The sequence below is a fragment of the Struthio camelus genome, chromosome Z (genome assembly GCF_040807025.1).
Source record: "Struthio camelus isolate bStrCam1 chromosome Z, bStrCam1.hap1, whole genome shotgun sequence".
In the NCBI taxonomy this organism is placed as follows: Eukaryota; Metazoa; Chordata; class Aves; order Struthioniformes; family Struthionidae; genus Struthio; species Struthio camelus.
Window position 1 is genome coordinate 18,360,013 of NC_090982.1, and position 16,884 is coordinate 18,376,896.

The 16,884-nt window shown below is 36.3% G+C and overlaps 1 protein-coding gene across 1 annotated transcript in view; it reads left to right on the top strand.

Moving 5' to 3' along the window:
* The window catches only part of JAK2 (Janus kinase 2), a 96,972-nt gene that overhangs the window by 41,132 nt on the left and 38,956 nt on the right, over positions 1-16,884 (top strand). Inside the window, exons 2-4 of the mRNA XM_068926844.1 lie at positions 2,429-2,574; positions 6,180-6,430; positions 16,437-16,560. Of these exons, the coding sequence (XP_068782945.1) occupies positions 6,211-6,430; positions 16,437-16,560 (344 nt within the window). The 5' untranslated portion in view covers positions 2,429-2,574; positions 6,180-6,210. The remainder of the gene's footprint in view (positions 1-2,428; positions 2,575-6,179; positions 6,431-16,436; positions 16,561-16,884) is intronic.

A 16,884-nucleotide genomic window follows, 5' to 3' on the forward strand; every position in this document is an offset into this window, starting at 1 on the left:
CAGTTGCTTATAAATTGAATGTTAACGGTACTCATTGACACAGCTGCAACAGAATTACTGATTATATTTGTAGGAATTGTAAGAGCCTACTGAGAAGTGACTGTTTCGGGTTGTAGAATCTCCTTTGCTCAGCACAGCAAAGTCTATGTTGTGTTCTTTGCAAATTATGGCGGCTGGATAGATGTCATAGAAATTTATTATGACTGAGTTTAGTTAGACTCTCTAAGTTTGTTTTGGAACTGGGCATTTAAATCCTTGTAGCTGCCAAAAATAGAAGCTCACTTAGATCTGAGCAAAGGGAAGGAAAGCAAATGGGGAAACAAGGTTGCTAGCAAGATAGCAATATAGGTGAAAATCTTAGGAAGTCAGCTGCTAATAGAGCGAGTTGTTTCAGGTGAGACGTAATCAGCCCACGAGTGTGAAAACTGGATATTTCTTATATGGCTTTGGTGCTGAACCTATTATTAACGGGAAGATCTGTAGATTTGTGCAGAAAAGGTGCTTCAATTTTCTTTTTAAGATGTCACGATAACCACGATGAACCGATTTTTCCTCTCTTTGCTTTTCGTCCCAGGCAATGACCTGTTCTCTCATAAGCAAGTGGTCATTTTCCTATTTGGCATGTAAAGTCTGATAGGCTAGATATTAGGCTGCTTTATGCAACTGTTGCATTTGAAATGCAAGTTGCAATGCCACTGAGCTTATCATCATTCAAAGTGTCGCAACATTCAAAAACGTTGCCTCATTCCCCTGGGCACTGCTACCCAGAGAGCCGAAGGGACTTGAGTTCTTAGTTCAACCTGATTTGTTCCATCTGTTTATTGGCAGCTGTCCTGTATAGCTAGTGATGATGTTTTGCAATTGGTCTGGTGTTTGTGGAAAAGGTACACAATTAGCTACAGTCAGGTGAATCTTCACATGCCTCTACTCGAAGTCAAAAGCCTGAGAGGGAGCTATGAGTGCAAGGCAGTTGTGAATGAGATGAGGGGAAAGAGTCACTGGGGGACGGAATGGCACTTTTAAACCAGGAGATAATTTAGAATATGCAGCAATACTCTCGACCTGGGACCTGTGTGAATAGGCAGTGATTCTGTGCTTTGCTTGAAGCTGGAGCTGTCAGATCAGTGTGCTTGAATTGACCAGTGATAGACAGCTCTGCCCTGAGCAGTTTTCTTTTATATTTTAATACAGATCTGGAAAACTCACATTGATTCTAGTGGACTTTGGATGAGATCTTAATTGGCTGACTAGACAGCAATTGAAGGGGCATCCTTGGAGGTGCCTACAAAATGCACAGCTGTCCAAACAAGGCAAAACTGGTGAGCTCTAAAGCTGGTATTGCAAGAAGAAAAACACTAATCATTTTCAAAACAGTTAGATTTCCACAGAGGGAGAAGTTGAATTTACTGCTCATTGAGATGGGTGCCTTTTTCTTGGGATATTGATGAAAGACTCAGCAGACAGATTTTGTTGAGGAAATTGTTATGCTGGTTTCCTGTTCTGTCCTGTCCAGGAAGATTTCTGTCTGGAGAGTCATCAATCAAAAATTTGCAGAGTACTCCCTTTCGGAATTCTGCCCCCTTTGAACTTCCAATGCATTTTTTTTTTCTCCTATTCCAGTTTTTAAAATTCTCTTTTGCTTCTCTGTGAGGTTCTTTCCTGTGCCTAGAGGGTCACAACAAGGAACTTTTTCTGTTTTTACTGATGCAGAAGGTTGCTGTTGTGCTTAAATGCTTTCTTTCAAATGGTGTTTCTTGCAATTGCAGACGTGGTGTGCCAAAAAAGCAAGGGTAGATGTGCCTTTGTCCTTCATACTACAAGGCACTTGGTGTTAATTTTCAACTGAATTGAAAGGGGTAGCTGCAGTCAGTTGTTAATTAGAATTGATTGTTTTGGCTAAAGGAGGTGTTACTACATGAAGTGAACATACCATCTCTTGCTTTATCCTTTGTTTTCCTTGTCATTTCTCCTTTCTTTGTGTAATGCCAGCAACAATTTTCTTAAACTGGTGCCATATTTGCAGATACAGTATGTCAAACAGTTCATGTGGTAAAAGATACTTATTACTTTTAAGGACTTAAAAGAACCCGATGAGTGCAAGAGAATAAGGAGTTGTACCTCAAGTCAGGTGTTCATTTCATATACCAGAATCCTGCTAGAAGTGAGGAGCACTCCTTTCTAGAACCAAAAAGACAGGGTGTAGTGTAAAAAAAAAAAAAAAAAAAAAAAAAAAAAAGTGTAAAAAGTTGTTGTCAAAGATGACACTAGGAATTTGGGTGGAAGAAATAGGAGGGGATCACTTCCTCTGAAGCTAAGCATAGATTTTAATGAATGTTCAGGGTAGCAATGTAGTGTTAAATAATGATGCATTATGTATTGTTCACAGCCATCAACTTTTATTTTTAATGTATATATGTTTTTGTTACAGATATGTTATGTTCCACCTGTATGCCTGTTTTACCTGGCCTCCTGTGGATACCGGCAGCAAGTGGGTGACCTGTGATGTGCTCATTTAAAAGATTTCATCTCTTGTGCACCTCATGTTTCATACAGAGCTTTCTCAAGTGATTAAAGGTAATTAACAACCCGGGGATTTATTTGTAGTGAGAGAACGCTCTGATTTTGAACCTCCAAGGGTGTGTGTTTGAGGTGGTGTGGCTTCTGATCCTGGTGTTAGAGATTTTCCTAGAAACCCACCCAAAAAAGACGTAAACTGAAGAGGAAAACAATTCTTTCAAGGGGAGAATTTAGATATAATGAAACTGGTGGAGCCCATGATTCAACTTGGCTGTAAGAAGAAAAAATATGTAATTCTGGATGAGGTTGTGAATGCTGTATTTTATTAAATGATGGGGGTTTTTGTATGTTCTGTAAATGTTAATGAGATTTGCTGCATCAACAGGGGTTTTCAGACTGGTTAACTAATTTCTTTCTAGTAGGAGTAAAAAGAACCATATGAATGGTTGCAGTCCAGTGTGGCAGGTAAAATAGGTCCTCAGCTAGGTGCATTGGAGTTACGGAAAGGAACAGAGAACTGCAGGTAAACATGTTGAGTTGTGGATGCTGGTGACTGTTAGAGTGAGAGCAACATATGAGGAATGATTAATTTGATCCTCTAAGTTCTCAGACTTGGAATATTATTCTGATTAGGAATATAAAAATTATCCTTTTGGATCAGGTTACTGTTCTTCTGTTCTGAATTATCAACATTTATATGCCTTCCAAATTTTATGTTATACAGTGTTGTTATATGTATAAGTAGACAAGCCATTTTTAACTTTTACGAAGTTTTGATTTTATGTCAGACATCCACTTCCAGTAGTGTGTGGGCTTGGTACATTGCTTCTGTTTGATAAACAGTACCTCTGTGGTATTGTCAAGAACTCACCTATAAAAGTCCTCTTCTAGGTATATTAAATCTGTTAAGCCAGATATGGAAATACTTTACACAAACAGAAATTCTTTTATATTACAGTACGATAACCAGTCTGTTATGCTTACCCTAGAAAATGATATTTAAATTACGTTCTGCTAACAGGGTGGTTAATGTCTCCAAGTTTAGAAACACTTAAAACATAACCTAGGATTCTGACCATTGAAAAAGCTGAACGATTAATTTTTTTGCCATGTTTGATGTTTCTGGGCTAAAGCAATGATTTCTCAATGGAGCGAAGAGGAAAAATAAAGTGTGTCCAGTTGGCAGCTTGTCTCTTAAACACAGGTGAAAGCAATTTAGTTAATATGAAATACTCTTTCACACCACTTTCCTGTGAATAGCAACCATGTGTTTCAGTTACTGCACATATATAGCTCTGCTGACTTCAGTAATAGAACTTTCGTTTTATTTGTATGTGTAAGATCAAAGCCTAGAAGGTGTATTTTCTTTTTTTTCTGAATAAACTGATTCAGGGAGATTTCATTACTTGCTTTCACCTGTCTGTTTCATTTGCACATTGGTATAAAAGACAGCGTTGAAACATGAGAATGGTTTAAATGCAGATTGTATCTCTGGAGATTTTTCACATACTGTTACCTCATGGAACTCTTAAAATTAGAGCAACAAAGAGAATAGAGGAAAATACAGTATGCTGTGATATTTACCTTACATTTTTGACCGTACTTTGTAGACACTTGATGTCACATTCTCGGATATGATTAAGCAAGGTTCCCTTGTTTGTTTTGTTTTTTTTCCCCCCGTATAGAAACAAGGAAGAAATGCTGATTTTTTTTTTTTTTTTTTTTGAAGTGGCAAGTGTATCTGTAGAGATACAAAATCTAGGAAGGAGAGACAGAAACAAGCATGGTGCTTTCAGGCCTGTTTAGTTCATTTGAAATTGGCCAAGTTTTCTGTTCATTATATAAAACTGAGAGCATGACAGTAGTATTTCCGTTTAGCATCCCATAGAAATAACATTATGCCCTGTAGCATAACCCAAATGGAAGGATCTGTCAGTTCAAAGCAGCAGAAGTGAAGGTTTATTTTCAGTAGAGCGTTGTTATTGTAGTATTTTAGAAATTTGCTGTGTTAATTAAAGGAGAATTACTCGGGAGATTAAAGGTATGATATTTTATATGAACAAGTAGCCAAACACAAACATTACTGCCTTGCACGTTGTTGACAAAGAGGCAGTAAAATATCTTTTATATATGTTTTCAGGGATATGATGGTTATTTTCCTCTCAGAAGTAAGATTTTCTTCATGACTCAAGAGGAGGCCTCTTCCCCTTCCCCACCACCCCTTTTTTTTTTCTTCATTGTACATTTACTTAATACCAGTGTGCTGCCTTTGCAGTTAAGAGCATAAATCTTTATGTTCTGAGGTATTTGCCTCACTGGGGAACCCATATGCTCTGTGGATCAGGCACAAGTTGGCACTCGTGCAGTGAGTGATCCTTGCACGTTGAAATGCAGATTTCAGTTTCTGTGATATACTGGCTGTTTGTATTTAATTTAGAAATTAAAATGATACACTTTTTTTGTAGTGACGGTGACTTTTTTCAGAACTACCATCAGGGTACCATAGTTTTCTCCTCTTGTGTGTGTAACTAAATGTTTTTATCTATAGCACAGCTCATGAATTTAATGTTCTCCTCCTGTAAGATTTTTTTTTTAGTCTTTCTGTCTTTTTTTTTTTAACTGATTTACCTGTTGTGATCTAATTCTGTTGTAAATTACACTTTAAAATGTAGCACCCATCCACCTATTTGAAGCAGCAGATGCATTTTTAACTTAAGGTAACATTTGTAAATCTAATCTTTGACTGTCAGCTTGTTTATAGCTCTTCTAGGTATTATTAGTGATAGTTAATAAGGAATTTTGAATTCCAGGTGGTAGCTATTTATTATATGGTTTCAATGAAAGGAAGCCTTATAGATTGTGATCAAAGCTTTTATTGTAAGCATAGATTAGGTTGATTAAAATTATGATGGAGTCACAACAGAGCAAGATTGGCCTTTGGAGTACGCTGTCAATCTCACTTTTTTTAACTTATAAAATATATCAGTGGTTCTATTTAAAGTTATTCATCTCTTTGCTTATGTTTGAGAGAAGATTTTTAGTTTGAGTTACTAGGAAATAGACTTATATGATTAGTCTGAGCGGAGGAGGAGTCTTGTTTGGAATCTGCCGTAGGTAGGAAGACTTGTCACATCTACTTATTCATTTTGAGCCTTGCCTCAGTCAACACCTTTTATTTTAAGTGTCTGCCTAAGATTAAAACACAACTGAAAAGTGATATTCCTACCCTTTCTTCCCTTTATCCGTGCCAGTTTGTCACCCAGTTAATTGTTTTGTCTTGTACGTTCTCAACATGATCTTTGATCTTAAACTGGGATTATAATGAGCTGCATAGGTGTCATTCAGAGATCATTTTGGCCATCAGGTTTAACTAGCATGTTTCAGCTCGTCCGCTGAGCACGCGCTGTATACGATTCGATGAGTTAATAAATACTCCAGCTGGACTACCTTTGTTTTTCTGTCCTAGTTATTTTTCAGAGTTCAGACTATATAATAAGCCAAAATGAAACTCACTTTTACTAAACCTTCTCAGCTATTCTGTAGTCTTGAGTCAGTAGTTGTTCGCGTTTTCCGTGCGTCAGAACAGTACTATCGTTAGATAAGAGTGTTACAAGCAAAACCAAATACAGTTAATCAAGGAGTACTCCTTATGTTTCTTTTAGGCAAATATTCTGAACAGAACCGAAACCAACAATGGCCTGTCTTACAATGACAAACATGGAAGGTACAGCAACTTCTACTGTCCACCAGAATGGTGACGTCCTTGGGAATACCAGTACACCCAAGCAGACTGAACCATTGCTTCAAGTGTACCTTTATCATTCCCCTGGGAAGACTGGAGGAGATTATCTGCAATTTCCAGCTGGAGAATATGTTGCAGAGGAGATTTGTGCTGTTGCTTGTAAAGCCTGCGGTAAGTGTATATGTAATGGTTTTCCTAGTGAATTTAGTGCAACAGAGTTTTTAATAATCCAGAAGTTGTCAAAATAGTAGCATTTTGATTGAAAGGCTAATCTCTCCAGTCTTTTTTTTTTTTTTTTTTCCGTTTGCGTCAGAAGTAGCCAAACAGCACTGGTCTGCAAAACTGTTCCTATCAAAAGTCTTGTGAGGCTGAGGTTATATTCAGGTCATTTGCATCTTTTTCAGGTAATTTAGGGGAAACACTGTCCTTTATCTGGAGGCTTTCTTTTGCCGGGCTGGGATGTAGTGTGGATGGTTAAATTACAGCTGGGGCTAGAAAACATTAGCATTATATTATGCAGCAACTCTGCAAAACACTGGTCCTGACAATTGTGTAGCATCTACTTGTATAATCTCTTATTACTGGTTGAATATATTTGCAGATGGAAATGGCTTGATTAAGTATAATAGGACTGCTTGTGTGTGTGTGTGTGTGTGTGGTTCTTTCTTTTCCTAATCATTTAGGAAATAAAATGAGTAAATATGACAGGATAGGAAACTAAAAAAAGGTTTCCTGTTTACTTCTAAGAATGCCATTGAATTGTTGCATTTGCTCAGAAGCTGCAACCTATAGTAAAATAATTAAAAGATGCGTTAGTGCACATTTTTCTTCTATTACAGAAGTATGTTGAAGTCATCTTTCAGGAATTTTGGAAGAGAAATAAATTAATCCCAGCAAGTTCTGGGTACTGAAGTGACTATTTTCTCATTCTGCATATGTGCATGCGTACACACACACACACACACACACACACACGCACATGCAGAGTCTCTGGATCTCTTATTTTGGGCTGTCAGTGGCACAAGGCTGGGCTTGCCTTTTGACTTCCCAAGTGCCTCATTGCAGGTTAAAATGGTTCTAATTACTTGTTTTCCAGTGAGTCACAGATGTGAAGTTGCTGACTCTGACTGTACTTAATATTTTGTTATGTTTAGGCATCTTATCCTTTTGGTTTTTATCTTTTGCTATTTCATTATAAACTATTGTTTAAATAGCATTTTTATGGTTTAAATCTCCTCAGGGCTCTGCTAGTTTTTTTTATGTGCTGTCGAATATCTTGTAATGACTGAAGTTGTATGCTCTGAGTTAGTAGTCTGTATGAGTATGGGCTAGTTTCCCAAAGAGTCTTCCCGTTTAAGTCCTGTTGTTGGAATTCTTTAGGCCTGGCAGAGTCTGACTAAAATGAATAACAAGACATCTGTTTACAAAATGTTTCAGTTATTTTTGAATGAACATACCTTTCAGTCAGTTAAAGCTCACCTTCCAGAGAAGCTCCCAGTCTAATTTGAAGCCACGAGGAATAGTTAACTCCCTTGGTATTTTGATTAACCATTTCTATGGTTATTGCTGGTTTGTCCTTTTTTCTGCCTTGTTTCTAATTAGAATTTGCCTTGCTTCAGCTTTCAGCCATTTGTTCAAGTTATGTTTTTCTCACCCTTTCCTCGTCACTAGCCCTAGGAAGATATATACTGTAATCAAGTTACTTTTAAGTCATATTTTTGACAAAGCTTACATTGATTTCTTCAGCTTGACTGTGTTAATGGTTTTAATTTTTTGGCTGTCGTCTGCACCACCTGCAGTTTCACAGGAAAACGTGCAGGCCGGGCTCTGTGTGATATTCTTCTGACCTACATCACAAACAGAGAATCCCATTTCTGCTAACCCAGGAATCCAGTTAGTCCTCTTTCCTGTTACATCATCTGAAGATGTGCTTGTTATGATGTGATGTTGCTTGTTTTCTGTGACCTCACCAATCCTTCTCAGGGCTTCTGCTTTTCTGGGGTGCCAGATTTTTATATGGGAAACTGAACATCAAACAGGAAGTCAAATTTTCTAACTTGAAATACAATAGTAAATGTCTCGAAATTAAATTGTACGTGAATATTCATTGTCAGGGCCTTTGCTAGTAGTGCCATGTAACAAACTACCTTGTAACAAATTATAAAGATAACACTAGGAACAAGAGAAGTCTTTGATCTCAGCCAGAGAGAGAAAATATTAGAGAAACTAGCTGTGAAGATGAAATACAAGAAATGAGGAACTGTTCTAGAGGTTGTAGAATCATTGTAATAAGTCTTTGAAATTTAGTGTTTGAGATTTCTTTTCCGAATTATGATCTTAAAGCTTTTCTTTTTCCCTTCTCCTTCAAACTAATCTTAAATGAAATCACTACTTTAAATTGGTTTTAATGAGCATATGTTCATTTTATAAAAATGTCTAGCAGTTAAGGCCATGTGAATGCAAGCAGTGGTAATGGTTTGAGAGAGCTGCTGGAGATGCTGAGAGGCAGGGATAAAGCAGTCTTGGTGTGATATTTTACAGAGGAATTGTTTATAGAACAAGTGTAAACTGTTTGTTTATAGTTTCAGATTAACTCAAAATGTAAATTGAAAAAAACCTGGAAAGCCTTTTTAAAAAATTGGCAAGTAGAATAAAAAAAAGCATGAATTGAATTTTTTTGCAGAATGGGTTGACCAGATGCAGGTTACTCAGGACATCTCAAGTGTTTGAATTTGAATTTTGGATGTATGTACTTTTTATACAGAAGGCATATTTTGTATACCGTGTTGGTGCACTTATTCCGTACCAGTAGTGTACAATAAAATATCCTTGTAAATGGATTTAACAGTTTAATCAATAGATCAGACAGTTAAAAAATCCGTGGAATCTTGTGGAGGCACTTAAAAAAAAGTAATTTATAATGTAACTTGCCAGAATGACATATTATACATACATATGTGCAAAACTGATTTTTATAAGGTAAAATAATTTTCTGTAAATTGCTAAGCTAACAGTGTGTTGATTTATTCCGTCGGCTGAATTATATGAGTGAAAAATAAATGTATCATATATAAGTATGTAATCTAGATTAAATGAATACTGAATTAAGGTTAAGTAAGTGAAGATATAATGCGCTAAGCAAATGAGTTTGTAAATCCCAGTTAAATAGTTCAGTAGTTACAACTGTAAGCAAAGCATTGCTTTGGTCTTAGCCAAATACATTTGTGCCATGTCCTTGAAAATCGTTATTAATAAATTAATAGTAAAGCATGCAGAACTAGTGACTCTGGAACTCTAACACTTCAGTAGTGCACTGAAAAATGTTTTAGCAAAATCAGACAAACAACGCAGTTGTTGCTGTGATTAAGCTTCTTGCTTTTCTCATGACTTTTCCTCCATGTATATGAACCTTCAACTTTGGTCGGACATACCTGATTTTGTTTGTTTATCTGCTTTATGATAGAGCTTTGTTTTCATTATTTTTGCCTTCTATTATGGCTGCTTAAATCTGGTATCCTAACTTTTTAATGAAGCTGTAACCCCAGGAGAGAGCTACTTCGATAGTCATAATTGAGTTGCTGGGTTACAGACAATTAGCAGTTACTAAAAGACCTAAAAGTTGTTGGGTTTTGTGCTTTTTATGTTGATATCTTCAAACTCCACTAGGAACCTTTTAATTCTCACCCATCTGATTTGCAAGTAAATCGGAAGTTTCATGGTGCTTTCCTTGGAAACTCCTCTTGCCTCTTAGGAAGCCATAAGGGGGTATAGAATTTCTAGTTGTACCAGAGAGTTAGTATTTCAAAACACTGAATGTGGCTAAATGCTGGCAGAGCCTGCGATCAGTTCAAAATTTTCATGGGTATTGCTGCTGTGTTGTATAATGTGATGGCTGTGATGACTTGCAGTATAGCTCTGCCTAGGTAACAGTATTTTCTCTTCTCGCGTGGTTGAGGAGATTTCTTGTTAGTAGCTAGAGAATTTTAACCAGGTTTATCCATAACATTAAATTCCCTGAATTCACATGGCTATAGAGGCAAAAAAGGAAGATGAGAGCGCTGTGCTTTCACGTTGCTCAGGGTTATCACCAATACTATCTGCCTATTGCAGAAAGCCTTTCCTGATGCTTCCTTTTTCAAATGTATGAGAAAATAGGTTGATCAGAACCCTGCTGGGTAATTCTTCTGTTTTGTCGAGAAAGGAGACATGTGCTTTGATTAACTCTTCAAGCAACATTTTGTTGACAGGGTAGTGACATTGAATGTGGTGTCAGTTTTGTAAGCCTCCAATTTACGTGAAAGATGAGGGTAAGATCGTGTTTTAATGTAGGAAAAGCTGAGCAATTTTCCATCTGGTATGTGCAAGACTTCCTAAGTTTAAGGTAGCCTACCTGACAGGAGTGTGTGAGAACAGCCAAATGTTTCTGTTGCACTTTTAAAATAGCAGATGGTGTAGTTATTTAATGATTAACCACATGCAGCTAACTGCTTTAATCTGTACAGCGTGATTGTTTTATAATTATATATAAAAATGCCTGAACTGATTCATTCGTAAGACAGTGTATTTCCAGCGTTGTCTAAGCATGACTTCCACTTTTTTTTTTGTGGTGCCTTTTTTATAATATGTAATATAGGTGAAAGGATATCTTATCCTGACAAAGGAAGTGTATTACTAGACTGTATTTCACTATCTCTTTAGCTGCTTCAGTATAGATGAATTGGCGTGACTTCTGTGTGTATGTGGTGTTCTAAAGGGTAATGAAGAAAGGAAGAAACTACTCTGCATTTCATTCCTTTGCTAGGCTTGAGGTAGAAATTTGTGGCAAAATACTTGTGTTACTACCTTTCAGGAAGTTAATTGACAGTCTGGGTATAGATTGATGAGGCTCTTTTATCTGTCTAGCCTTATCTGCTAAATAAAATACTTGTCAAGAGAACAGCATGCTTCTGTCTTTTCCACGGTCCAGAAAACCTTTCTAATACCCCCTACTGGAGACAAAAAGAGGAGGATAATTCCCCTTTATAATGTCTTTCTGAATCACTGTCTCGTTCCTCTCCCAATTGTTCATTGTTTGATTTTCATAGGGTGTTTCATGCTATACAGAAATCCAGAGGAGGCTTTTTGCTCCTCTTGTGAAAATCTTCCCTGATTTTACTTGTATTGAAAATAATTTCTGATAAACATATTTTCACTGTTGTTGACATGTATAGATTTCTTCAGAAGATTTTGAATCTTTTTGTCTTCCAGTTTTCATTAGAAAAAGCACTTATAAACACTTTGGTTATTAGCCACTTGAAAAGTTCCTGCAATTAGTAGTGGTGGTAAGAATTACATGAAAAGAGAAATTTCTGACCTCTCTTCTTTCGTCAGGCTTTTATGAACAATTTTCAAAAGCCTATTGAGAGGATTTGCTTTATTTGTGTAATGGCTTGACTTCTTCAAATGTGGCAATATTCTGGCACAGATACACGCTTTTTTTTTTTTTAAAGTGAGAAACATAGCTCCCTTTCTTGAACAAACACATATGATATTTTACATTGAGTGAAAGATATCATTATAAATGCTGAAGTGTGACAGACAGATGAGAGCACATTTTACATTTCACACAGAAGAAGAGAGCAAAGAGGTTTGTTTTTTTTCTTTTAATGTCAGCATTTCTGCTTTGTAAGGGGAATTCCAAATTCCTGCTCTTTTCTTAGCAAAAGAGAACAGCAATGAAATGGTCTGCACTGAAATTGCTTGCCACCCCCCTGCCCTTGTCTGTTGTATATTTGGTGAAATACAGCAGTTTAATGTTTCAATTTAAGAATTATGACTGGGAAATTTGTCCTTGTTCAGTATGTTTTGTGGGGGAGATTTTTTAGTAGGTTAAGGAGATGTGTTAGTGAGATTAGGTAAATACCCAGCATTGCCTTGATTAATATTTGCCTTGATTAATGGTTAGATTCATACCATAATTATTCTGAAAATGTTTGGAATAAAGACACCGCACAGCCTTAGAACTTATAAATCAGTTACTGTTGATTTACAGACAACTGATCCATAGTGTAATATAATGGAGCTTAATTCACACATCAAATGAGAACGATGTTTAGTTGCATGGGATAGCTTCATTCTAAAGTCCATAAAATGTAGCAACAATTTGATATTTCTCAAATCTATAATGAATCAAGTATTCCTTATTGCACTATGAACTTTCGACACCCTCATGTTTACCGCCAGTCCTTCAGTGACTAAGCTGTACAGGGCTATTCTTATGGGGATTTTGTTTAGTTTTGGTTTCTCTTTGGCTACTTTATATGATTCTGTCCATTTCTGTAATTTCCTGTAAATGGTTTTTTTTTTTTTTTTCTCCTTTGAAGCTCATGTGTTAGAACCTGAAGTTCTCACGTATTTTAGTGAGCTGTAGTTTAAAGAAGCATCAGATAATTTGCTTGTGGATTTCAACAGCTTAATCTGAAAGCCACGCAACAGACCTCTTGTTTTCAGCCCTCCTACCACCTACAGAAACAAACACCGTTTTGTAAAAAATAAAATAAAATAAAAATAAATTAGCTGTTATTTAAGAGTCAATTACTTTTGCTCCACAGGTTTGTGCAATTTTATGTACAGAGTTGATTAATTTGTTTCAAATTGATTACTTCTAAATGTGTTCTAAATCTAGGCCTGCCTTCTTCAGCAGATCCCTATATCTAGACATTGTTCAGAACAGGGAGAGATGCGTGAGTGTCTTTTTTTGGCTGTTTTCTTTTTGTGGGTGAATTTCTATGATTTTATTCTTACTGTTGGGGGGAGGGCTGTGAGTGATTTGCTTTTTCTCCAGACTTCTTTCATTTCTATCATCATTTGAAGTTATTTTTGTTGCCTTTATCTATTAGTTTTTAAATAATTTTTTTGCCTTCCTTCCCCGCAGTATCTTGCCTGCATCAACATAAATGCAGCTCTGTTTCGTTATGACCTACTCCTGAGTGTCACATTTTAGCGTTTGTCCTGTTGTTGTTTGATGCCTAGACCCCCCTATCTTCTTCCCTCTTCAAGCATAAGAATATAAGTTTTAATATAGTTTGTCAGTGGTTGAATTTCCTTCTTTCATGCTGTCAAGTCTTGTGCATTTAACCCGTTTTCCAAATCGTAGCATTTGCATCTCATGGGTACCCAGCGCTGTGGTACGGTAGCTCCAGTGCTATGGCATGTGTCCTCTGTTAGATGGCACCTGCAGCCAGGAACCCTAGAGCCAAATTGAAATTCTGGTGCTGCTGAAGAGTTGCTGCCCTTCCTTCCCCAGAGTCCTTTGGTCCTGCAGCAGCTCTGCTTTCCTCTCATGACTCTTTCTGTCCATGTCTTGAGTGTGGGCATACGCATGTCAGTAACAGGATATTGACACATTGGCGCGTGCTGTCGGTGCTGATTGTGGAGTTCCCACTGTTGGAAATCATTAAGAAAACTGTTGGAAATTACTACGAGAAAGCTGGATAAACACTTACTAGGAAGGATAAAGTTAATTCTGCCCTACAGTAGGAGACAGTCTGGCTTCTTGTCTGATTCTGTAAAGCTCCTTCAAAATACAGAATTTCTTAGCCAGTTTTATCTGCTGTCGTCTGTTTTCTAAATACATTCAAGCTAAATATGTTGTTTTTGTTAGAAGATGTTTCAGCAATCCAAGAGACTGAAATCATAGTCTTGGAGGGGGAAAAGAAAGTTGAAAAAAAAAGTGAGTAGTTCTCGCTGGGTATGTGTTCTATTTTTGTTTTATTTCTATGTAATATACAGTTGCCATTAATTTTTATGTCAGTGACAGATTGCAGTGTATGCATGCTCTGCATATCCTGCATTTCTTTCTGTATCCCTTAACTTCCTGTCAGTACATTTATGCACTTTACATTCTTAAAGTCTTAAGGTCACATCCTGTGGACTCTGGGCCTTATAACACCTCTTAACTTTTATTTCGAAATTATTCTGCAAGTCATTTGTTTAAAACCATCCCTGTGTACGTATGTCTCATCTTCTTGAGAGGACACAGTGGAAACATCAAGTTTTCATATGTCTTGCCCCTCCCTACTTGTAGAGAGGAAAATGGGTGAAACGAAGAAGGAAGTAAGAACAGCATCATACTGGTGCCACACAAGGTGTGAAACCACTGTTCTGAACCTGAACTGTTCTTCAGAAATTCTGGACAGAAATAAAAGAATAAAGGTGAAGGCAAAATGCTAAACTTGATTAAGAAATCAAGGTGAATATTTATTTTGTGTAATACATGAGAGTTTTAGATAATTTCAGCAAAGGAAGGTTTATTACTTTCTTAGGTTTCCTTGTTCCTTTTAGCATTCCCAGTTTCTGCAAGCTTTAGATTTGAATGTAGCTTCCGTATTGTTTTCCATGGCACTAACAGAGCACTGGAAGAAAGTATTTTCCTTGTAACATATTATCTTCGTTTACTTAAATTTCATTGCCGTGGTGGCATATATTTTTGAAGATAAATTTGCTGTATATTGCCTTTACTATTTTTATCTTTTTAGTCAGATTTTTAGCTGTATCAAACTATTTTTGCTTCTATAATAGATCATAATATTCCTTTTCTCCTAAAGAGAAGAATTGAACTGTCTATTACCTGTTCTGTATTGCAGGGGTATGTATTCTCTGCTGTCCAAAGGTTTGATGTGACTGAAATTCATGTAATAATAACCGAATTAACTTCAAAGGAACTTAACTGTTCAGCACAGCTAGAGGTGGTGTGGTCTTCAGTTTCTTCTGAAGTCCTGTGGATGGCTGAGCTTGTGTGCTTTAACTGCTATTTGCATTCAAGTTGCAGTTAAGCCTTAGTTTGCAGTGCAGACTTACTCTGAGTCTAGACATAGGTCTCTAGACTTAGAGTTGTCCTTTTTGTATCTGAATCAGAACTTTCTTGTTCTAACTAAATATACTGTTATTAATGCCTAAGCTCTGAACAGCATTGCTTTGTATATTAAATAATCTCTTTGAGTTCCATCAGATGCATAATTTTTAAAATTATGAGTGTGTTTAAACTTGGAGCCTCTGTTTTGTCAGTTTTCTTATTTCTCTCAGCTCTTCTTAATGTTTTTTTTTCTTTTTGATTTCTCTGACAGATTTTTGGACAGTATTTTCTTGATAGAAGAGTTTCATGTTCCTTCTCTGTGTTTATACTATCTGTATCCTTGATTAACCAAGATGAAACTACTTAGGATTTATATATTTTTTTTTTCTTAGAATGTTCTCAGCTGTTGCTGTGATTTTTTTTTTTTGTTAGCAGCAGATAAACATTGTTTGACTTAAATATTTTTCAAATACTCCTTTTTGCAGACCATTCAGTCAGTTGCGTGTTCCAAAATTACATAAACAAGCCTCAGGTTTCAGATTGCTTGTTCAGGTGGTTGTTTTGAATCATCTTGACCCGCTTATCTTCTATAATGACTAAGTTTACTATAACAGAGGGAAAAGAAACAAGGTGAGAAAAGTTATTTCCCTTTGAAGGGTAAGGACGCATGCTAGTTTCTTTGCTGTTCTAGTTCTTTGTGAAGAATTGTAGAAGAGAGGAAAATGAGTTTGTAATACTTCTAAATCAAAACTCTTGATTTCCGTAGTTTGTGATTGAGTAGGCCTGGCTGTTAGTTCTCATTAAAACAGTTCTGAATTGTTTCAGAAAAATTATTTTCCAGTTTTGTGTAATTAACAGTACATGTTTATTTTTATCCTTAACTGAGTTACTGTAATATAGAAGGCAGGTGTGTGTCCTAGTCATGATGATTTTCTTTGTACTGCTTTACTTATAACTTTCTTTCAGTCTAAAAACATAAGCTCAAGGCCTGTGTCTGTCTTTGGAAAAGGTAAGTAAAAAGGCAACGTGCAGTTTGCTGTTATTTCTTAATGCAACTGAGAGGTTGAGGACCATTGTATTAAATGCTATTCTGGTAATCTAACCATATAGGATAACAGGTGAATACAGTCTGTAATAAGAGAAGGTAGAGGAAAAATGAGAAAATAAATGGACAAAAATGACCCGCAGTTTATAGGATGCTGGTTGCAGTGGCGTTCACAGTGAATAATTGGAGAACATGGGTCAAATTGCTACTCCTAACTTGCAAACAAATTTTTTTTTAAATAAGATTGATTCCATGTAAAAATGTTTTCTTACAAATGTTTGTTTCTGTTCTTTTTTCAGGTATCATGCCGGTGTATCATAACATGTTCGCACTCATGAGTGAAACGGAGAGAATTTGGTATCCCCCAAATCACATCTTCCATGTAGATGAAGCAACCAGACTCATTCTACTTTACCGGATAAGGTAATGTAATGCAAACGTAACTCTTTTTTCGCATTAATACAAAAACTGTATAAGAAAGGGGAAAAAAGATACTTAATTGAATGATACTGTCTCAAAAAATTACAGGCAGATTGTTGGAAAGATCTGGGTAAAAGTTATAAATAAAAGAATAAATATGAATTGAGTGGCTTTGAATAATGTATTTTTGTCTTCTGTCTGCATTCCACAGACTACTCTATTTGCCATTTTAGGTTGAAGAAACAAACAATAAAAATGAAGTAGAAGGGAAAACAATATTTTTTCTTAATAATGATCCATTTGATCTCCCATGTGCTTCCATGTTTG